We start from the raw sequence: 24,738 nt of genomic DNA, 5'->3' as shown, positions 1-24,738 counted from the left end.
TATGATAAGAATGATAAAAGGCAGGAAAAACATTTTGCTGATCAACATTTATTTTTAAAAGGAGGAAAATGACAGACAGTAGTAATACAAGTAGACAAAATCCTTGCTAATCTCACTCACAGCACCAATGCTAAACAAACAATCTCTTATTAATTGTGCTGGACACTGAGCGCCCAGTAGCTGGATAAAAGTCCCAACCTGACCAGCAGTGTTAGGACTGGACCAGGCCTCTATGTGCTGAATCTGATCTCTCTTCTAAATCAGGGCTAATGATCTAAACTTACTGAGCATCCCATGATGACGGCATTAGGTTTTTGTTTTTCCTTAATATGGCCGGGCTTTTAAACAGGCTTTTTATACTCAGTAAAACCCTAACCTTTCCTATAATAAATTTGGTCCAATAGTGAAAATTAGTAAGGAAACTGCATAGTGCTTTAGATTTTTCATAGAACTGAATTGTGCCAGTTTAAGCAAAAAAGATTGGGATTAAAAACTGGCTTTTCTGCACAATTCTATAAATTGTGAACTATTTCTTTTGCATAGGATGATGTTTTGCATATTGGATGGCATCAAGTGCAGAACCAATGTCAAACTTCTTGATTTGGAGGAGACGAGTCAGCCAGCCACCTTCATCTGTAAATCCCATTGATAACATGTGTGAGAGGGACTCTACCAGACGTGGATCTGCATCTAAAATAGAAAAAAGTAGAATATGTATCAGCATTTCAAGTCCAATTCTCAAAACTGAATTGAATGGCAATATACTTATCCAAACTGGGTTAAAGGATAATTCAGTTAGTGTCGAGTTTAGATTTTTTTAAAAACAATTGTTTTGCATTAATTTCTGAGTAAAATGCAAATCTGACTTACCTTGGGGTAGATGAGGATAAATCGCAGCCTCTCTCAAGCCTGTGGGGCCCTCTGCTGCAGTACTTGGAAAATTAGGCTCTTCCAGCCCTTGTGTCATCCTAAGAGACTGTAGTTCCCCTGTAGAGGGATCAACTTCCTTGGGGGAGAGATGGGTCCATTCATCATCTATTTCCTTTTGTCCCTGAGATTTGGAAAGAATACAAAAATGATTTTACATTGAAAGTCCTTAAGTGAGGTGTGTGATAAATGGTTAGTTTAATCTACAAGGTTAAAAGGAAGTGGAAGCTGGTTTTTAAAAGTTAACTTTCTGACAAATGGAGCCATAAGTGATGTATTACTGGGCATTCAAAAATATCCTTAAATTAAAATAGCATTTTTTTTTTTCTTTTCTTTAAATAATCAAAGCATTTAGAATCTAGAATTACAAAATAGCACCTGGAAAGGGATAACTTTATACTGTTACATTGACTTGAAATCATACCAAGGAGCTGGCACCATCACTCTGCACACTTTCACATGGAAGTATCTCACTTTCCATAGGTGTTTCTGCAGGGTCCTCATTGAAAGATGATGGTTCCCCATTTTCATTGGCAGCAGCTGCATACTCAGATGTGCCTGGGGTCACTTTTGTTCTCTGGCCCGCATGCTCTACATCAATATCCACATCAATGCCTGTAATAAAGACACATTTAAATTGGCAGCTGCACAAAACTGAATTACAGTGAATATAACCATTAACTCGAAGAGGGACTCTACATTTTATTTCAAATGTGTAGAAGACTGCAAAATGTCAAATGTGTACATAATCATAGCTACAAACTACATACAACAGGCATGGCGGCTTCTGCGATTTGTTACAGCGCTTCCTGTGAGTCAGTTGCCTGCACTCTAGCATGGTGGAGTCTAATTACAACAAGAAGTAAAACTGCCTGAGCCTGGCACTTGCATTCCCAGGTCTTCCTAAGAAAAATAACCCAATAATAGCTTTTTTTTCCTCCCTTCAAAAAATAAATGTTAATTTAGGGGAATTTACAAATATTACATGAAAACAATGGTTTCTACTCAGTATGTTGGAGGAATAGAAAACAATTATATTCATGTAGTGAGAGCCAAGCCTGTAAGCTTCCTCATAAAGTATACTGTGCATTTTATTGTCCCCACACCTAAAGCTGAACATACAGTTCTCAATCTAGGGTGCATGGTTTCTTTCATTATTCTAATATAAACTCTGAAGAAATTCTTAGGAGCACTGTACAAATACCGGGTAGGGTCCTCTTTTAGCATTAAAACCGCCTCAATTCTTTGTGGCATGACTTCCATTAGATGAAATATTTGAGTTTCTGGTCCATGTTAACATGAGTGCATCACACTATTTCTGCTGATGTGTCAGATGCACATTCATGCTGCAAACCTAATAAACTGCTCAAAAAAATTAAAGGAACACTTTGAAAACACATCAGATCTCAATGGGAAAAAGAAATCCTCCTGGATATCTATACTGATATAGACTGGGTAATGTGTTAGGAACGAAAGGATGCCACATCGTTTGATGGAAATGAAAATGATCAACCTACAGAGCCCTGAATTCAAAGACGCCCCAAAAATCAGAGTGAAAAAATGATGTGGCAGGCTAGTCCATTTTGCCAAAATTTAATTGCAGCAACTCAAAATTGTACGCAGCACTTTGTATGGCCCCTGTGTTCTTGTATACATGCCTGACAACGGTGCATGCTTCTAATGAGATGACAGATGGTGTTGTGGGGGATCTCCTCCCAGATCTGGACCAGGGCATTACTGAGCTCCTGGACAGTCTGAGGTGCAACCTGGTGGCATTGGATGGACCAAAACATAATGTCCCAGAGGTGTTCTATTGGATTTAGGTCAGGAAAGTGTGGTGGCCAGTCAATGGTATTAATTCCTTCATCCTCCAGGAACTGCCTGCATATTCTCACCACATGAGGCCAGGAATTGTTGTGCACCAGGCGCCACTGTACCAGCATAGGGTCTGACAATGGGTCCAAGGATTTCATCCTGATACCTAATGGCAGCCAAGGTGCCTTTGTCAAGCCTGTAGCGGTCTGTGTGACCCTCCATGGATATGCCTCCCCAGACAATCATTAACCCACCACCAAACTGCTCATGCTGAATGATGTTACAGGCAGCATAATGTTCTCCATGGCTTCTCCAGGCCCTTTCACTTCTGTCACGTGCTCAGGGTGAACCTGCTCTCATCTGTAAAAAGCACAGGGCACCAGTGGTGCATCTGCCAATTCTGGTATTCTATGGCGAATGCCAATCGAGCTGCATGCTGCTGGGTAGTGAGCTCAGGGCCCATTAGAGGACATGGGGCCCTTGGGTCACCCTCATGAAGTCTTTCTGGTTGTTTGGTCAGAGACATTCACACCAGTGGCCTGCTGGAGGTCATTTTGTAGGGCTCTGGCAGTGCTCATCCTGTTCCTCCTTGCCCAAAGGAAGAGATACTGGTCCTGCTGATGGGTTATGGACCTTCTATGGCCCTCTCCAGCTCTCCTAGAGTAACTGCTTGTCTCCTAGAATCTCCTCCATGCCCTTGAGACTGTGCAGGGAGACACAGCAAACCTTCTGGCAATGACACGTATTGATGTGCCATCCTGGAGAAGTTGGACTACCTGTGCAACCTCTGTAGGGTCCAGGTATCGCCTCATGCTACCAGTAGTGACACTGACTGTAGCCAAATGCAAAACTAGTGAAGAAACAGTCAGAAAAGATGAGGAGGGAAAAATGTCAGTGGCCTCCACCTGTTAAACCATTCCTGTTTTGGGGGTCATCTCATTGTTGCCCCTCTAGTGCATCTGTTGTTAATTTCATTAACACCACAGCAGCTGAAACTCATTAACAACCCCTCTGCTACTTAACTGACCAGATTAATATCCCATAAGTTTCATTGACTTTATGCTACACTCTGATTAAAAAGTGTTCCTTTAATTCTTTTGAGCAGTATATTTTACCACATCCCAAAGGAGTTCTTTTGGATTCAGATCTGGTAACTGGGAAGGCTACTGAAGAACAATGAACTCAGCATCATGTTCATGAAACCAGTTTGTTTTTTGACATGGTGCATACAAAGTCAGAGAGGCGAGATCGCATTGGTTTGGACATGTGCAGAGGAGAGATGCTGGGTATATTGGGAGAAGGATGCCAATGATAGAGCTGCCAGGGAAGAGGAAAAGAGGAAGGCCTAAGCGAAGGTTTATGGATGTGGTGAGAGAAGACATGCAGGTGATGGGTGTAACAGAACAAGATGCAGAGGACAGAAAGATGTGGAACAAGATGACCCGCTGTGGCGACCCCTAACGGGAGCAGCCGAAAGAAGAAGATTATCATGCTTGAAGTAGTCATTAGAAGAGGGGTAAATTATGGTCTGCAACAATACTCAAATAGGCCATGGCATTCAAGGGATGACTGATTTGCATTAGTGGGTCCAAAGTGCATCAAGAAAACATCCTCCGATTCATAGCATCACTTGCCTTGTCTGTTGACACTGGACTGTTGCTGGGTGCATGGATTTATGCTGTTGGTGTCAAAATCTAACCCACTCATTGTGTGCTTTCATCAGATTCATCAGACCAGGCAACGTTTTTCCATTCCTCAACTGTACGGTTTTGGTGAGCCTTTGCCCACTGCAGCCTCAGTTTTCGGTTCTTGGATGACACGAGAGGAACCAGACATGGTCTTCTCCTTTTGTAGCCCATTCACTTCAAGGTTTGACAGGTTGTGTGTTCTGAAAGGTTTTTCTGCTCACCCCTTGGTACAGAGTGGTTGTCCGAGTTACCATAGCCTTTCTGTTAGCTTGAACCATTCTGGCCCTTCTGATCTAATCTCTGTCATTAACAAGAGATTTGAAGTCTGCAGAACTGCCACTCACTGGAGGGTTTTTATTTTTCACTCTTTTCTCAGTAAACTCTAGAGCCTACTATCTGCGAGAATCCCAGGATATCAGCAGTTACAGAAATATTCAAACAAGTCCATTTTGCACCAGCAGTTCTATCACAGTCATTCTGGTGTCTGACGTGAACCTTAACTGAAGCTCCTGACTTGTAGCTGCAGGATTTTATACAATGTACTGCTGTCACATGATTGGCTGATTAGATAACTGTATGGCTATGCTGGTGTACAGCTGTTCCTAATCATTTAATTTTCTCACCGAGTGTATAAGACCCTAGCAGTATAGTACTAGTGTGTTTGGTTAGGTACTTGTTTAGGTTTTGTATATTGGTAAGCAGATAGCTTCTGGGTCTTCCAGAAAAAAAGAGAAACAATATATTTACCCAAGGGGCTCAGCATGGCTGCAACTTCCTCACCGATGTTTTTCAAATAATCCACATTTTCTTGGTTGCAAGCACCTCCAGCTATAAAATTGTAGGAAAAATAAAAAGATAAATGAAAAAATTGGGAGTTATACTCCCAACTTTCTCGTATACTCAGATATGAGGATGGATATTTGAGGAGTAAACTGCAAGACAATGATTATATTTTTATACTATGTACATTAAAAAAAACACCACAACAACAAATCAATTCATAATATATTAAACTAATTGTAAAAGCTGAAAAAAAAAATTCAGATTCTGCAGCTGCATGAATAAAAGGTAAAGTACCACTTCCGGTTAGTGCAAATATCTCAAAAGTTGATAGAAATCCACGTTTTGTACCTCATGCTTGTATGCAAAATTTGGTTGACCCAAGTGAAATCGTTCTTAGGTTATCGTGTTTACATACACACACGCAGACAGAATTCCAAAAATTGTTATTTTTGGACTCAGGTTGGGTCTAAAAACGTAAAGATTCATCAAAATCTCAAAATTGATTTTTTCAGATGATTACAATACTTTCCCTATGCGAGAAACTAAAAAAATGAATGGGTGATGCAGAAAGTCAAACTCCTCGTGATTTTTATCCTCATTAACATTTTGTTATGATACATAAGAAAACAATAACTAAAATGTAACCTTTAACTTCTTGATTACATCTTGCCTGAAGAAGGGGCCTGAGTTGCCTCGAAAGCTTGCATATTGTAATCTTTTTAGTTAGCCAATAAAAGGTGTCATTTTGCTCGACTTCTCACTACGTTCATAATGGCTAACACAGTACCACACCCTAGTACTACCTTTAACTTCTGAAACAGTCAACTTCCAAAAATGCATTTTGATTTTAAATATGAGCATATATACCATGGCAATTAACTCCCATGGACACAAGTCGTGTCTACAAAGCTATGCTGGCACTGTACTGAACCACATTTATACCCTGGCAAAGAAATTGCAGGCAAAATGAGGACAACAAATACTGGATGAGAGATTGCTTCAAGAACATTAAATATTTAAAAGTTTAGTAAAACAAAATAAAGGAGAGGCTGAAAACAAAATGTGGTCAATGCCAAGTACAGTAGTATAATCACATTTCAAAAGAAACCTGAACTCTGCTCCAAATGTTGGGCACACAACATGTCTACAGAGATGAAGCCCGCCCAGTTATTTACAGCCTTTTTGAGTGAATCACATTGCTTTTCTTGCAAGGAATTGTGAACACAGAAAAGTGACAGCTGCATGATTGGGCATGGGTTTCTGTTGACCAATGCAAATCTGCATGGAGGGGACGATACAGGGGCACATGTATTTTTCATGTCCCATACAGAGAGGTTGTGTTACTGTACCACCACCAAGCACATTAATTCACATGTAGGGTCCACCCTGTATTATTTGGGAAACAACCTTTCAGACTTGCTTAATCAGAGTGATGGGAGCCAGTGTTTATCATGGTAGCATCAGGCACAAAGTACAAACAAACTGCTTGTCCACTTCTGGATAAGTCCCTTTGGGCCCCAGTGTATGCAGGTCTATGGCTTATAACAAGTGAATGCAGGCACCAAGTCTCATACGTACAATTACTAGATGTGGGTTTCAATCCTAGGGTAGTGGTTCCTTGAGGCAGCAGTGCCACCAATATTTATACTTGTGGTTAGTAAGAGCTTATCACAGTTTTAGATAACCAGTCCTGGATGGGGCATTTATTGCACATACCAACATTTGGCTGTACCAGTCATCTTTACTGTCACCAGTTACTGTACATACATCTTTACTTTTACTATTTTTTTTTTTTTTTGCATGGTCTCATTAAAGACAGAGAGGGGTTGGGAAAAATGCACCAATACAGTAAATTGCCGCACCCACCACATGCCGAACCACCTCAGGAATCCAAATTAGGACCCGATTGCAGCCGTGCAATGGGTGACACCTCAGCACCACACTAGCTCAAATTGAGTGCAACAGTGTGAGGTTTTATTAACTGGGGCTGAAGTGCCAATCCTGCCACCAACATGCAAATTTTCCCTTGCAAGTTGGAGGACCTGCTCGCAGGTTAAGGTCATAACCAGGACATAGCAATTGAAGGTTAAAGGCCCAACGGAGTGGAATCACTTCTGGTATTTATGGAATTAGAACTGGCAACCTTTCAATTGCCAGTGCAGATCCCTAACCTCAGAGCCAACAGTCCACCTCACAAAAGTAGAAAAGAAAAGAAAGTAAGCGCTTACTCCTCTCACTAAGTCTGTAGACCAGCTTCCTAATTAAAACATGATCAAATTTGTACAATATGGTTATTGAATTGTAGGGTACCTGCTTGCTCTGGAGCACTTGCCGAAGTGGACTGAGGACCAGGCTTGCCACACTGGGCTTGGTTCTGGGCTGCAGCCCACATGCAACGAGGAAAACCGTGTCTCATTTTACGCAGCCACTTTCCACGGGGCAGCCACTACAAAACAGGACATGAGAAAATGCTTAGCGACAACGCACAAGACATTCACTTCTATTTTCATCTTTCTTGTTCCACATGAATATCAAGTAGCACTAACACAAACGTAATTGCATTGCAGTGTATTTTGCTCCTATTTTTTAATTTGGGCAGGAGTAATCATCACATCAGACTAGCACTACATTTTAAAATACTGTCCCAGATGAGCACTTTGTGACAGGGCACCAGCTTGGCAATGCAGTACCAACAAAAAGAGGCAGGAAGCAAGAAATCTATATAAAGAGGTGGTTTAAATTAAAAAGGCAGTAAAGACCAAGGACTCGTACAATTTCAGGCTCCTTAAGACAACCTGTCACTTGCATGGTTACCTCAGCCATGTGCATGGGAATCCACATGGGAGTCAAAGGGTGCTCACGATGAAGTCCCTTAGCCTGGCATGGGGAGCACAGATCATAGTCGGGGCAAACAGTGCACTTGAAGCGAGTGCCCATAACTGGACCATCACAGCCATCACAGGTAACCCCTGGATGCAGCACATTCGTAGGAAACTGAGGAGGAGGAAAAGGGGAACATGGCTGCCCCGGGAGCAAAGTGAGGAGGCATCTCACGTTTGTTCTCCTTTTTCTCTGTATGGAGAGAACACAAAAAAAGCACAGATTATAAAACCAGAGTACAGTATGGCAATCTGATGAAACAGAAGCACACATGGAAAAAAAAAAGTGTTGCTGGACGCTAAAGCTGTATTAATGTGATTAATAATTATTTCAAAAATCTGATTACAGGTACTGTATTAATGGAGAACACCTTTAAAATGTTAATATAGTGATAGTTATAAGAAGAGGGAGTAACTGGAATGCAGCCTTAGTCACCTATAAAAAATTTTTTCATATGTGAAAGTTTTTAAAACTTCTTGAAAATTTTACTCCACAGCAGCAGCAGGTTGTTAAGCCTACCTTTAATGAAGATGCGGAAAGTGTCATCCTTCACGCAAGACAATCCCATTATGAGCTCGTCATCAGTGGAGAAAGCAATCATGTCTCCATCTTCATCTATAAAAAAGGAAAAAAAAAATACATGAATGATACTTCTTAGAACTGCTTTAGCATGGCAAACCAAGGTAAGCGAAACTTTGTGTCTTTAAATTCAAGCATCTATGCTGCTAACCCGTTGGTCCAATTCAGGGGCTTTTGTGGGAGTCTATTAGGTCAAAAACCTAACATGGATGGGACGCCACTCCATCACAGGGCACACACACCTTTGTGCAAATCTACAGGCACTCACAGAACAGATTTAAAAACAACAACACATTTGGGATGTGGGAGTGCTGGCAGATGGCACCAATGCTGTCTGGGTATGGCACTCAAACCATCTTCTGGGGCAGATGGGCAGCAGCGCTAACCACTGTGTCACCCCTCTTTACACTCAGAAAAGACACGAATGTGAAAAGGGGGGGAAATTCTGAAGACGGCGACTCAGTGTTGGGCACACATCACTTGAAGGGCTTGAACATCAGTTTGGCTTAAAACCACAGTGCGACAGCAGTGCATACAAAGAAAGGCATTGACATGGGAGCAAGCTTTTGAATTGAAGACCCAGTGCTTTCTCTCATTCACTGGTCAAGAGTCTGGTCTTCAATTCAAAAGCTCCTAGCCCAGCCAGTGGAGTATGGACATTCTCAGGACCACCACAATGCAAAGGTGCACTTGTTAGATTAATTGCAAACTTTAAAATTGTCTCCACGTGAGTGTTTGGCCCGTGTTCTATCCCGTGTTCTATCTCCAAGGCTAGTGAATAAGAATAAGCTCCATCTAATGAACTCAGTTTTTTCAGAAATGTAAATGTGTAAAAGTTCACAAAGGATTTAAATATTTTAATCTCTGAACTACATAATAAAAAGTGCAACAATTCAAGGCTCAAAATGTGCATCTTCTTCATTCAGGGTTGGCTGCTTCTCTTTCAGAACAAATTATATAGAACTGTGGTAAGACACACCGAGTAGATAAGTTACATGTGCCCAACGCTTTACTTGTTTTGGCATCTGTTGTATATTCAATTCAAAATTTGCTACCCATTTTAAAAACAACTGTGTTCTCTTTAAGCGCTTGTGCGTTTTTGTTTTTTTAAATTGACGCCTCCAGTTTCCTTCTGCAATTCAAAGCCATGCCATCTGATTGACCGCCTGGATGTCCAGTGGTGAGCAAAGCTGCCCAGACAAGCTCAGAATGCACAGGATTTTAATAGTCTATAGATTCTTATCCATCTAGTCTGGTTATGTCAAAGGAAAGAATTTATTTTTCTATAAAACACACTTTCAGTCAATTAAGAAAAATGGAAATAATGTATACATCTAGAGACGATGACTGGAAGTGGACCCAGATCACCAGCCGGCCTGAGTCACTCATCTCAACGCCATTGAGCACAAGCAGATGCTGAACTCAGGATTACTGTCGGCACACCAGAATTACATTTCATGGACACTGGGCCAAAAAGCTTGTCCTTCAGTTTAGCTAGCATATATTTAAGGAGTTTACTCTTATTTTTACACCCTAAAGACAAAGGTGTTGAGCCATTTTTTAAATATTTATTTCATGTGCCGAGGATCAGACCGCCAAGGTCCCCGCCTTCGGCCACCACCCAACTCACACTGCACCCAACCTCCTTGGCCCCTCCCATAGGTGGTGAGCCCATGGGGAGGAGGACCCACGTTACCTCTTCGGGCTGTGCCCGGCCGAGCCCCATGGGTGCAGGCCCGCCACCAGGCGCCGCCATCGAGCCACACCTCCAGGCCTGGCTCCAGAGGGGGGCCCCGGTGACCCGCGTCCGGGCAAGGGAAAACGTCGTCCAAAGGAGTCAGATGAGGTGGCTCGGGCATCTGATCAGGATGCCTCCTGGACGCCTCCCTGGTGAGGTGTTCCGGGCACGTCCAACCGGGAGGTGGCCCCGGGGAAGACCCAGGACACGCTGGAGGGACTATGTCTCCCGGCTAGCCTGGGAACGCCTTTGGGATTCTCCCGGAAGAGCTGGAAGAAGTGGCCGGGAGAGGGAAGTCTGGGCCTCTCTGCTTAAGCTGCTACCCCAGCGACCCGACCTCGGATAAGCGGAAGAGGATGGATATTTCATGTGCATTCGTAATTTCAGAGATCTACCATTAAGTGCTTTCAGCTAACCAAGGATTCAGCAGAATCGTATCAAGATATGCAACCGAGGGCGGCACGGTGGCACATTGGTTTGCTTCCCAGGTCCTCCCTGCGTGGAGTTTGCATGTGGGTTTCCTCCGGGTGCTCCAGTTTCCTCCCACAGTCCAAAGACATGCGGGTTAGGTGAATTGCCGATCCTAAATTGTCCCTAGTGTGTGCTTGGTGTGTGTGCGCCCTGCGGTGGTCTGGCGCCCTGTGTTGGCTGGGATTGGCTCCAGCAGGCCCCTGTGACCCTGTGGTTAGGATATAGCAGGTTGGATAATGGATAGATGGATATGCAACTGAGGCTTTCTATCTACGGGAATATGCCTTTATCGTGCCTCACCGTGGCTGTGACTGCTCTTTCATCTTTAGCCAAGTCAGAAATTCCTTTTTAGTAATTCAGATGTGTAGAGTGATGGTTGTTGGTGATAATATTTGCTTTATTTATTGATCTTCTATAAAATGCTAAATAATGGGACAAAGTACTGTCTGTCTCTCCGTCTACCACTGCATTTTGACTAGTGAAGATTAAACTAAGACATATCCGGGAACTCCAGCCTGACAAGTGAAAACAGAGCTTTTTCTCTGCTGACTTCCTCAGTGACAATCTATTATCATTAAAACTGAATCTAAAGTAGAAGTATAGTCAATTGAGCACATCCAAAGCCATTTTTTGCAGTTTTATCTTGTTTAAATGCAATTTTCTGTATTTCAAATACAAAGCTCTGTAGAAGTCAAAAAAAAATTTCTATTGAATAGTTCTCTCAGTACATTGTTGTTCTGTTAAATGATCATTTTGTTCAGTCGAGAACACATTCAAGTTCTTCAAGTTCAAATTCTAAGACTGCTCTGTATTATAAGGATGGCACAGTGGTTGGTGCCGACTCATTCATTGTCCGCATTGGGTCTACCTCTATACATTCGACGTTTTTCCCTCCTCATCCCCAAAGTCCTACGAGTCACAAACTTGGCTGATTGGAACTTTCCTACAGTGGTGCCCAGTATTACCGCAGTAAATCCCAGCTCCTCACAACCCTGGATCAGAATAATTTGGTTTGAAAATGTTAATGCAGTTGTGTTTCCACCGTTTTTTTTATTCTGGACTCCAAGCCTATGCAAGGGCTTATACTGTAAATCTGCTCTCTCAATGCTTCAGTTTCGCTACACACATTATTTGTCAGTGTGATTTTGTGTAAATACTAGCTGTGCTACCCATCTAAGACAGGTTTGAATTTAAGTAATCAACATAGATCTCAGCATTAACATTTCCAGTGCACTGCCAACTTGAATGCATCTTGTAATGCTCTAAGTAATAAAAAGGCATTACTACAAGCGATTGTGAAGCACCACCTATTGAAATGACAAATGCACTGCATGGGTCTCTGCTATACACCATTTGGTCTGGGATTTGTAAAAAGCAGTTGTTCATGTTTTTGACATACTATTTATTGGAATGACAAATGGTGCAACACAAACATTTTTTGAGATGAAACGCATTCCATGTTTTGGAAAAAAAAAAAAAAGGAGACATGACAATCGGAATGCCACAGAGACACTCGTCCTTTTATTAACGTGGCTTCATGTCTTGGCTAGTTTTTGACTTTGGATTCTTCTTCCCGGTAAGGGCAAACTGGGAACTAAGGGAATTATTCCATTAACTATAATTCATTGCTACCTTGTGCTGGGTGAAGGTTGAGATTATATATATATATATATATATATATATATATATATATATATATATAGATAGATAGATATATAGAGATATAGAGATATATATAATCTCGAGTATCAGTACTTAATTCTACAAGTCATGATATACGAGGTGTGGCATATATATATATATAATCTCGAGTATCAGTACTTAATTCTACAAGTCATGATATATGAGGTTTTTATTTTTTTCAAACATCAATGTTATCCCCTTCAAAGTAGTTCCTTGGGCAGCTACACACCGATGGAGACGTTGTTCCCACTGTTGGTAGCAGCGCTGGAAGTCTTTAACCGGTATGGTCTTCAGCATGTCCGTTACACTCTTTTGGATGTTTTCTAAAGTCCCGAAATGACGTCCTTTGAGGACATTTTTCAGTTTAGGAAAAAGTCACACTTTTGGGGACTTTGGTTGTGGGGAACCACAGGAATGACTTTTGAGGTCAAAAATTCTGTTATGGAGAGGGCAGTGTGACATGGGGTGTTGTCATGATGGAGCATCCATTTGTCTGCAATGTCTGGTCTCATGCGAATTACTCTTTCTGAGCCTTTCAAGGACGTCTTTATAAAAATTATCCAGGCTTAACACAAAACTTAATGGGACAACGTTGCTCCAAATTCCGCTGTTCCATTTTGCGTGACGCACAACCAAAAACACAACTCGCTAATAGCGGTTACAAAAATCACGTAGTTAACGGAAGGAGTTGAAACTCGCACTGAGCTATGGGAGGGTACTGATACACGTGCTCTATCAAGGACAACAGCGCAGCGTTGCCAGATCGCTTGCAGTGTTGCCAGTCTCATTACTTTTCTGCCACACCTCGTATTTTAGTAAAGACTTTACTATGACTCCTACTGTCGATTATATTAATAACCGTTTCTTTTAAACTGCTAAAACGGCCAGACCGTGTGTTCCAATGATTCTTTAGTACCGCAATGCTCACTTTTCCCAGTTTTATGTCTATGTAACAAAGGTGTTGATTCAGATCACACTGCCCCAAGCCCATAATCTTAAAAATTATTTCTTCCTTTCTAGCTCGAGGATGCCACTTACTATCTTTACTAAGTGAAACAACTTGAAACTTTACTAAGTGAAATAACTTGAAACTCCTGAAACATGCGCGTTTTTCGTTTTGGACAATTAGAATACCACACCCTCTTTAGCTTAAACCCCTCCCAATTCATGTAAAGTAGGGACCTGGAATGCCCCGCCTATTGGACAGCAAAACAAAACTTCGAGACAGAAGATGTCGTACGATCGAGTTTGTTTTTTAACATGAATGTATAGATGAATGGATAGATGGGTTTTCGTAACATGTGATTTGGGCGACTGCGACACCTGTCATCACTGTAATTAAAACTATAAAACAAACAAAGTATTCTTTTCGTCTGAAAAACAACGAGAAAGTACGGCATACGTGTCAATGGTGACTGACAGGTCATTGACCGCAGTGGTAACCGCTACTCAACTGCTTAGAAAATGTATTTAAAAAAAGTTCTAAAAAAGGTACTGCGATGCTCATTTGAACGTAAACATCAAACCGAATCCACTTTCGCACGTATACGTTCCGAAATCGATGTTCACAGAGCTTAGCCGGTAATAAATGGTTACGGCAGTCAAATGTGCTTAAAGTTGCATCGCTGTCATTTTTAGGCATGTACTTTGACTGCCCCCTTTTAATCCTCCCTTTGTATGTGGCAAGGCAGGGGAATTCTACAGGAGGTCCTGCAGAAGATGCATTGCCTTCCAACTGCCACTATCACTAAATTTGCGTTCTGCAACTGATGTTGATTGCCCAGCCCCCATTTAAAAAACGCCGTCTTACCTTTGTAATACATCTGGAAATGCCCATTCGCAAGGCTCTGAAACACATCTGCCACCTTGCGGCTCAGGTACTCGAAGTTGGAAGAGACTCCCTGGTCCACGGTGAAGCGACGGATCTCCTTTTGCACCTCATCCTTGCCGAGTAGATACGCTTTTACGGTAACCGCCATGTCTCGTCACTCTGCTCTGCTGTGCTGTGACGCACTTGAAAGTGAAGCTCTTTACAACAATAGCCTTCTGCTGCCTGCCAGTCCTCGGACTTGACTCTAAATGATGCGCCGCTAAGCTCCCTTGTTTTATAGTCGGCGTCACAGATCTTTAGCTCACCGCGACGGAAAATCCCTCCCATGAGCGAAGACGAAGGCGGAAGAAGACGAGAAGGAGGCTTCAAAACAAACAAGGGGCCCCGGCGCTGCCAAGGGGGGTTCGCGACACACTCACGATGACAATGCAAATCGGATTTGTTTTCTGTCTAGTCCTGGCACTCACTTTTAAACTACAGAATAAAGCAGCAATTTGAAAAGCTTTTCACTAATACGAAAAAATGAATTTAATTTAAAAACTATTAAGCCACTGTATACACTAAAATATATCGGAGTATTTAATTAAACGCATGTGGAAAAGGGCAACGGACAAGGATACATAACCCTAATTGTTTTTTTAGAAATAATGATAGAATAATATTATTTTATAAACAAGCCCATCAGAACGCATTAAAATCTGTTTCATACCATACTTAAACCAAATCAATCCATGCATTACTAAACTCACTTACTTTAGAGCTCGGTCAGTAGTTCACACATTTGTAATCAGCAAGGTATTACATTTCATTTTTTAACACACAAGATGCAATTCCTGATAGCAAAGAGACAAACAATTCTGTTTAACAGCCACAAACACAATGGTGCCAACATAAATGTGCACCTCAAGTCTGCAATAAGGTGTCAGGGACCACCTCAATTTGTTACCACATCCCCAAGGCATGCATTCCATTAACTGGTATAATAGCTTAAGAAAAGCTAGAAGATGCACTGACACTCATCCTACGGTTGTCTTCTGCCATATGCCTAAGGTAAGGTTTTTGGTAGGGAAAACAAGGTTAAAAATAGATAATTTTCCACACAAGCTCACACACCTGCAAAAATAATCCCATCCCTGAGTTCTACAGGCTGATTTTGTAAGGGCCAAAGATTAACTCCTGTGTTCAAATGCCTGGTGTCTGTTTTAGGTTTGACACAACAAACTTCGCTCATGTGGATTTGGGGACTTTCTTCTATTCTTCTCTGCCCTTCCTGTCAAGCTGTGTCTAGTTTGATGTAGAATGTCTATGGATAGCTATTTTCAGGTCATCTCCAGAGATGTTCTTTTGGGTACCAGTCTGGACTCTGAATGGGCAACTCAAACAGATTCCCAGAGTTCTCTCTAAGCCACTCCTGTGTTGTCTTTGCTTTCTTCTTATGGTCATTAACCTGTTGGAAGTTGGTCCACCAGCCCAGTCTGAGGTCCAGAGCGCTCTGGAGTAAGTTTTCCTAAAGGATATCTCTGTACTTCACTCCATTCAGTTTTCCTTCAACAGTGTCTAGTCTTCCAGTCCCTGCTGCTGAAAAAACAACCCCACAGGATGATGCTGCCACCACTATGCTTCAATGTTGGAATGGTGTTACGCAGGTGAGGAGTGGTGCCAGGTTTCCTCCAAATGTGATGCTAATCTCGGTTTCAGCAGACCATGAGAATCTTGAGAATCCTTTAAGTGCCTTTTTTCAATCTCCAGGTGGACTTTCTTGTGTATTTGCAAAGGGGTGACTCTTTGGCCACTGTACCATAAAGCTCAGATTAATGGAGTGTTGTAATGGTGGATTTTCATCTGGATGTTTATCTCATTTCTACACAGGTTCTCTGGAGCTCAGCCAGAGTGACCATCACGTTCTTGGTCACCTCTCTTATTATGGCCCTTCTCCCCCATTTGGCTAGGGGGCCACCTCTAGGAACTGTCTGGTTGATCAAAATTTCTTCCATTTAAGAATTACAAAAGTCGCTGAGCTCTTGGGAGTCTTCAATACTGCACAAATGCTTTTGTAGCCTTCCCCAGATCTGTGCCTCATGGCTTGGTTTTGCTCTGACCACATGTGGACCTCAAACAAGGTGTAGTAGCTTCTCTTAAGATGATGGTCAACAGAATGGGAAGCACCTGAGCCAAAGCAAGGGGTCTGAATACTTGTGTCAGGGTGTTATATCCTGTTTTTCACTTTGTCATTCAGGGGTATTGAGTGTTGTTTGAAGAGCGGGAAAACGTGATTTTAAATTATTTTTAACACGTGGCTGCAACATAACAAAATGTGAAAAATGTGAAGGCACTATGTGATAGATAGATAGATAGATAGATAGATAGATAGATAGATAGATAGATAGATAGATAGATAGAACTGTATTTGTCCCCATGTGAAAACTGGGCTTTTTACAGGAGTTCATTAATTAATAAATATATGTGAAAAGACTGTTTCCCTGCAGCAATTAATAAAATATCTACAAAAAAAATTACATTGAATTATTATATTATGACTAACTAACAATAAAGCTGAGTGGTGGTGCAGAGTGGTAGCTCTTTGCCTCAGGCTCTACGTTGGTATCTGGAAGGTTGCCAGTTCCAATCCCATTATGGCCAGAAGGGATCCCACTCCTGAGGGCGCTTGAGCAAGGCCCTTAACCATAAAATTGCTCCTGGGGTCTAACCCTCTAGCCCCCAAAAGGTCATGCAAAAAGATGTTAAAGATAAAGATGTTTAAGCAAAGTATCTGCTGTGCTCCTGGCTAAGCAGTTCTTCTCCTCAGCTTACTTCCCACTTTTCCCAGAGTAGATGGCCCCTCTCTCCCTGCAGCAAGGAAAAGACGTGAAAGAAAAGGGACAATCAGAAAGTAGGCCTCATGGCGTTATTGCAGGGCACAGGCTGATGTGCCCAGATTTGGCCTTCACAAGGCAGCGGACTGTCAAGAGTGTTATTCCTGCTTCCAGCCTTCCACATGTACAGTAGACAGTGTGTATTAAATGTGCTGTGTCATGTGTTCTGTAGGCCTCAGTTTTGGTCACATACCCCTTGCCTTCCCCCCACATCAGCCAGCCTTTAGGACATGTCACCTGCTTGTGACTCAGCACAGCAGTCATATGATCCTTTATGCAAGGTGTAACCAGTTTTTTATTGGTAAGAAAAGTGTGACGTTATTGCTAATTTACAAAACAAAACACAACAAGCACAAATGTGGAATCTCCCTGACCTTCTTTCTGGAGCTTTCTAGCCCTTTCCTGATGACAGACTTGAGTTAAGTGGTGAGTTAGCATACAAAGGGATGTTAAAAGATAAAGAAATTAACCTTTGAATTAATTTCATAGTTTTCTTTGGGCTTAGTCATTCATCTTTGAATTTCCTAACCAGCGTATTCAGTTTAGGGTTATGGAAAGATGGTGCCACTCTGGGCAGAGCAGCGAGGAAGCCAACCCTGAATGTGCCACCATAGGGCTCACTCACCTGCTCACACGGTTATTATTTTTTTTTCTCTGTAGTTGGGTGTTTGTACCATGTTAGCCATAATGGATGCAATGAGAAGTCAAGCAAAGTGACACCTTTTATTGGCTAACTGAACAAAAAACAATATGCAAGGGGCCCGAGTTGCCTCAAAAGATTGCATATTGTAATCTGTTCAGTTAGCCAATAAAAGGTGTCACTTTGCTTGACTTCTCATTTTTCTGTAAAAAATGTAAGTATAAATTTGTAATTGGTGGGAGAGCAGAATAACCTGGCAATCAAATATGTATACAGTACAGCAGTTTAAACAGTAAAAGAGATTTATAAAGCTGGGTGAAGTTGCGGTCAAGGGCAATGGTCTGTGTAACAAAAATTTTTCTGTCCATATTTCCACCATGTCCACCTTGCTGATGATAAGATCATTTGTTATGTAAATCTTTCTGTCTATAGAAGTAGCGTCCATTCAATGATAAGACGTCTTGCCAAAGCCTTTTAATCTATCCAGCTATTTTGTTTTATATTAGGGTGTGAAATGGACTATAATATTCTCTTTAATATAGCCTTCCTTAATGTAGTATAGCTTAAGCCCTGTCACACTACACAATTTTTCAATTGTAGACTTCATTTACATAATTTTCCATTTATGTATTTAGCCAACTCCTTTATCCAAGATGATTTTCAACATTTGAGATGTATTTTTTTTACATTTCCTTTGTTTTTTGGGCAGGTGAAGTGACTTGCCCAAGGTCACAAAGTGTCAGTACTGGGATCTGAACCCAAGCCTTAACCACTGTGCCACGCTGCCTTAGCAAGTTGGGGCAGCCATGAATCCAGTCATATAGTCTGATAACCACTGCAATTCAGTCCAACTCAACCCATTAAAAATACGCAACTCAAAAATGAGATTTATTTTTAAGTGTTAATTACTTATCCATGTACTTTGTAGTGACAGCTGAGGAAAATTTTAATCTCAAGTTTTCACATAGAACAGCGATAACAAAGTTTCTGATAGAAGAAGAGTCTTTTGTAACCAAAGTTTGACACACCAAACTTTTCAAAACACAGTTTCTCAGTTTTTTATTTTTAATAAATTTGTAAGAATTCCTAAAATCCTGTTTTTGCTTTGTCATTTGGGTCTGTTGAGTGTTGTTTGATAAGGAAAACATGAATTTAAATGATTTTAGGATAAGGCTACAACATAACGTAATGCATAAAAAGGAAAAAGGTCTGAATGCTTTCTGAAGTCACATTATGTAGTGTGATGGCAGCTTCACCTCCCACCAGTGTAATAGCGCTAAACAATCCCTCCACTCTCTGGCCTGTCATCTGCTTGTCAGATCTGCATCTTCTTTCTGCAAGTTTACAGGAGGTCTGGGTGGAAGAAGCCTTTAAGCCCCTATGTAGTAACTACATCCGATATCATTGTCATAACCAGTACTGGGGTCTACCCTCCTGAACTCCTGTGGTTATCCTTCTAAAATCATCTTAAAAAATTCAGAATCCTCCACCAAAATACTCATCAGGAGGTCTTGCATACTGTGACAGATGTCCTTTCAGCAAGCTGTCTTTATTTAATAAGTGACATGTCCTCCATGGTTCTTTCCCTATTTCTGCTCCTTGTGGACAATTATAACAGACATACAGTTAGGTCCATAAATATTTGGACAGAGACAACTTTTTTCTAATTTTGGTCCTGTACATTACCACAATGAATTTTAAATGAAACAACTCAGATGCAGTTGAAGTGCAGACTTTCAGCTTTAATTCAGTGGGGTGAACAAAACGATTGCATAAAAATGTGAGGCAACTAAAGCATTCTTTTAACACAATCCCTTCATTTCAGGGGCTCAAAAGTAATTGGACAATTGACTCAGAGGCTATTTCATGGGCAGATGTGTTCAAGTCCGCCATTATGTCATTAAGCAGATAAAAGGCCTGGAGTTGATTTGAGGTGTGGTGCTTGCATGTGGAAGATTTTGCTGTGAACAGACAACATGCGGTCAAAGGAGCTCTCCATGCAGGTGAAAGAAGCCATCCTTAAGTTGCGAAAACAGAAAAAACCCATCCAAGAAATTGCTACAATATTACGAGTGGCAAAATCTACAGTTTGGCACATCCTGAGAAAGAAAGCAAGCACTGGTGAACTCAGCAACGCAAATAGACCTGGACATCCACAGAAGACAACAGTGGTGGATGATCGCAGAATCATTTCCATGGTGAAGAGAAACCCCTTCACAACAGCCAACCAAGTGAACAACACTCTCCAGGGGGCAGGCGTATCGATATCCAAGTCTACCATAAAGAGAAGACTGCATGAAAGTAAATACAGAGGATGCACTGCAAGGTGCAAGCCACTCATAAGCCTCAAGAATAGAAAGGCTAGATTGGACTTTGCTAAAGAACATCTAAAAAAGCCAGCACAGTTCTGGAAAAACATTCTTTGGACAGATGAAACCAAGATCAACCTCTACCAGAATGATGGCAAGAAAAAGTATGGAAAAGGTGTGGAACAGCTCATTATCCAAAGCATACCACATCATCTGTAAAACACGGTGGAGTCAGGCAGTGTGATGGCTTGGGTGTGCATGGCTGCCAGTGGCACTGGGACACTAGTGTTTATTGATGATGTGACACAGGACAGAAGCAGCCAAACGAATTGTGAGGTGTTCAGAGACATACTGTCTGTGTAAATCCAGCTAAATGCAGTCAAATTGATTGGGCGGCGTTTCATGATACAGATGGACAATGACCCAAAACATACAGCCAAAGCAACCCAGGAATTTATTAAAGCAAAGAAGCGGAAAATTTTTGAATGGCCAAGTCAATCACCAGATCTTAACCCAATTGAGCAGGCATTTCACTTGTTGAAGACTAAACTTCGGACAGAAAGGCCCTCAAACAATCAACAACTGAAAGCCGCTGCAGTAAAGGCCTGGCAGAGCACTAAAAAGGAGGAAACCTGGCATCTGGTGATGTCCATGAGTTCAAGACTTCAGGCTGGCATTGCCAGCAAAGGGTTTTCAACCAAGTATTAGAAATGAACATTTTATTTCCAGTTATTTAATGTTGAAATAAAGGGATTGTGTTAAAAAAATACTTAGTTCCCTCACATTTTTATGCAAAAATTTTGTTCAACCCACTGAATTAAAGCTGAAAGTCTGCACTTCAACTGCATCTGAGTTGTTTCATTTAAAATTCATTGTGGTAATGTACAGAACCAAAATTAGAAAAAGGATGTCTCTATCCAAATATTTATGGACCTAACTGTATGAATATGCCACCTCCTGGTGGTATTGTTATGAAGCTCTTGGCATAGCCATATACAGTGGATTCAGAAAATATTGAGACTCCATCGCTTTTTTCACACTATGTACTTTTGTAGATTTAATTGTAAATCGATAAATGTACCATTTTTGCCCATCAATCTACACTCAAAAACCTGTCATGACAAAGTGAAAACATGTTTTCAGAAAGATTTGCACATCAAATTCTGAAATCCCTTATTTCTGTAAGTATTTAGACCCTCTGCTGTGGCACTTCATATTGTGGTCAGGTGCACTGAACTGATTAGAGTCCACCTGTAGCAAACTGAATTGATTAGACATCATTTAGAAAAATCACACACTTGTGTATAGGAGGTCCACAATTCACACTGCATGTCAGGAGAAGAACAAAGCCATGAAGTCCAAGTATCTCTCTGTAGACCCATTCATCCATTATCCAACCCGCTATATCCTAACCACAGGGTCACGGGGGTCTGCTGGAGCCAATCCTAGCCAATACAGAGCGCAAGGCAGGAAACAAACCTACAATGCATGCACACACACACCAAGCACACACTAGGGACAATTTAGGATCGTCAATGCACCTAACCTGCATTTCTTTGGACTGTGGGAGGAAACCGGAGTACCCGGAGAAAACCCACTCAGACATGGGGAGAACATGCAAACTCCATGCAAGGAGGACAAGCGAACCCGGGTCTTCTAACTGCGAGGTAGCAGCGCTACCCACTGCACCACCGTGCTGCTTCTCTGTAGACCCCTGCAATCAAATTCTGGTTAAGGAAAGAGCAGAGCAAGGGTAGTAAAGCCATTTTTAAAGCTTTCACTGTTGGTACCACTAGGACTTTTCCTAGAGTTAGCAATCCAGCCAAACTGAGTTACCAGGCAAGAAGGACGTTTGGGTAGGAAGGTGACAGTGAACCTAATGGTTACTCTTACATGACTTCATAAGGCCTCTACAGTGATGACAGAATCTATTGGAAGGATGACCATCTCAGCAGCACTCCATTAATCAAGTGTTTATGGTAGAGTGGCTAGATGGATGCCACTCTTGAATAACAGGCATATGCCAGCTTGCTTGAAGTTTTCCAAAAGGCATTTAAAGGACTCTGTTCTGAAAAGACAAAACCTCAACTCTTTTGGTAGAACATCAAACATTTTGTCTAGTAAAGAGCAGGCACTGCACAACACTTAACCCTAATACCACCCCTACGGTAAATAATGATGGTGGCAGCATCATGCTTTGGGGGTGCTTCTTGGTGACAGGGACAGGGAGACTGGTCATAAATGAGAAATGAATGAATGCAGCCAAATACAGAGAGGTCCATGAAGAAAACCTGATCCAGAGTGAACACATACTCAGACTAATGTCAATGTTCACCTTTCAGCACAACAATAACCTATAGCATACAGCCAAGGCAATGCTGGAGTGGGTTAAGGACAAGTCTCTGACAGTCCTGGAGTTGCCCAGCCAAAGCCCAGACCCCACAGAACATCTGTGGAGAGACTTGAAGATGACTTTTTACAGACACGTTCCATCCAATCTGACATCTGGGGATCTGCCAGGAAGAATGAGATGAACTGTCCAAATCCAGGAGTGCAAAGCTTTTAGAGATTTATCCAAGAACACTCAAGGCTGTAATTGCTGCTAAACGGGGCTTCTACAAAGTGTTTAATTAAAGATCTGAACACATCTATGATCTCTATGAACAATTATATGAATTTTCAAAACTTCCTGAAAACATGTTTTCACTTTGTCATTATGGGTTATTGAATGTAGACTGATGGGCAAAAGTGACAAATGTAACCATTTAAAATTAAATCTACAACACAATAAACTGGAGAAAGTGAGGTGGGTTCTGAAAACTTGCCAGGGCTTACCTTATTACTGTCAGGGTCACGCAGGACTCAATTCCTGCCTTGGTGCCTGTAGTGAAGGCCTCTCTGCCTGGCACTAGCCTACAACACTTAATATTGTTAATGGTATCAACACCTAGTTAATCCCACATAATACTTTGTTTTAAACAGAGAAGCCAAAATTGCACGAATAAGTCACATATGAGAACAAATATTTTGACTAAGATGATCTCTAATCAATACCAATTGCCTGGTCTTCTCTTCTCCAGTAGACACGTCAGCAGTTGTGTCTCTCTTCCCTGTTGTTCATTGCACTCTTTCAGCCTCAGCTTATTCTTAAAAATGTAGACTTTGTGCCATCAAAGCACATTTGTTCTTTCTGTCTGACTCTTAGAGATCTGCACAGCCTCATTCCACCTCATGTCCTCTTCCTTTTCAGTCTGTAAACTGTATTGCTTTGCAGCATGTAACGCTAAAATGTGATATTAAGTAATGCTCAGGAGATACTGTATGTACTGTACATATGTAACAGACTGTGTGCCCCGTGATGAACCTGCACCATTACAGGGCAGGTCCCCATCATTGCTGCTGTATTTTGCTGATGCTCCATGTGACTATAAACTGGGTAAACCAGTCTAGACAATGAGTTGGCAGAAATAATGAGGTTATAAAGGTTTATTTATAACAGCTTTTTCCACCACTATCTGATTTTGCTTATTTAGGTAGATAGAAAGATAGAACTTTAATTGACCCAAGAGGGACATTTAGCTTTTTACAGAAGCTCTAGAAATACTTTTACAAATAACAGCAACAGCAATCCCCAAAATTAAGCAAAATGAATTATGAAAGAAGTCCGACTTGGCTAAAGATAAGAAAGCAGTCACAGTGATCCACTATAAAGACCATAAGGTATGAAGAAGCCCCCGTGGTGTTTCTTTACCCACTTCTGCTGAATAATTTGTCAGTTGAAAGTCCTCAATGCTAGTGTGTCCGAGAGAGGATGTGCAGCATTGTTCACTTGTCTTCATTTTCTCCTCCTCCAGAGAACCCCACCAAAAAACAAAAACTCACTAGCATTATTTGACACAAGGCAAGAATTATTCAAAGAGAAACAACATGGAAACAGGTAGAGCATATAAATACCACACAGAGTCAGAAACCCAACTAGGCAGCAAATCTCAGGGGCTATGAAACAACAGTAATAACATAAAAAATATATTTTTGTGTTTTCACCAATATTGCTTCATTACATTGAAATTCAAAAATGAAGGACTTGTGCTCATTTGCACCTGTCAACTACATTCAAATTGAGATGTGATCAAAAAATAACAGGCATGAATAGTTTTCCATATTGCAGCATCATTACGTTAAAACTTGGCAAATGTTGTTGTTAACTACCATATATGACATTTGCTCTTGACACGATAAAAGGTTCTCCATAGTTCACCAGTCACTGGATAGCCTTTTTCTTATGGGTTTTTATGGCAGTTGGGAAAGCATATTCTCTGAAGTCATGCATTAATTCGATATTTATCTTCATGTGTGAGAATAATGGAATATATGTTGTGACAGATGGCCGGGGCTCATGCCCGCCCGGGACGCCCCTGCAGCATATGTTCCAGGGTAATAAGTGTGGGAAACATAGTATCTCCCCCGGACGCTAAGCAGTTGTTTTAGCCCGACACGAGGTGAAGTTCTACTCCGAGATGT

At 41.4% G+C, this 24,738-nt stretch overlaps 1 protein-coding gene across 1 annotated transcript; it reads right to left on the bottom strand.

Moving 5' to 3' along the window:
* Window positions 1-28: 28 nt before the first annotated feature.
* sqstm1 (sequestosome 1) lies at window positions 29-14,730 on the bottom strand. Its single transcript, XM_039774046.1, is given in 9 exon segments — window positions 29-690; window positions 871-1,051; window positions 1,352-1,542; window positions 5,178-5,258; window positions 7,524-7,659; window positions 8,028-8,220; window positions 8,222-8,285; window positions 8,613-8,708; window positions 14,375-14,730. Coding segments are annotated over 9 exon segments (1,275 nt in total). The 5' UTR covers window positions 14,544-14,730; the 3' UTR covers window positions 29-526.
* Window positions 14,731-24,738: the final 10,008 nt, after the last annotated feature.

This window comes from Polypterus senegalus, chromosome 13, assembly GCF_016835505.1.
Source record: "Polypterus senegalus isolate Bchr_013 chromosome 13, ASM1683550v1, whole genome shotgun sequence".
Lineage (NCBI taxonomy): Eukaryota > Metazoa > Chordata > Cladistia > Polypteriformes > Polypteridae > Polypterus > Polypterus senegalus.
Note: the sequence above shows the minus strand (reverse complement) of the source record. Positions and strands in the feature narration are given on the sequence as shown.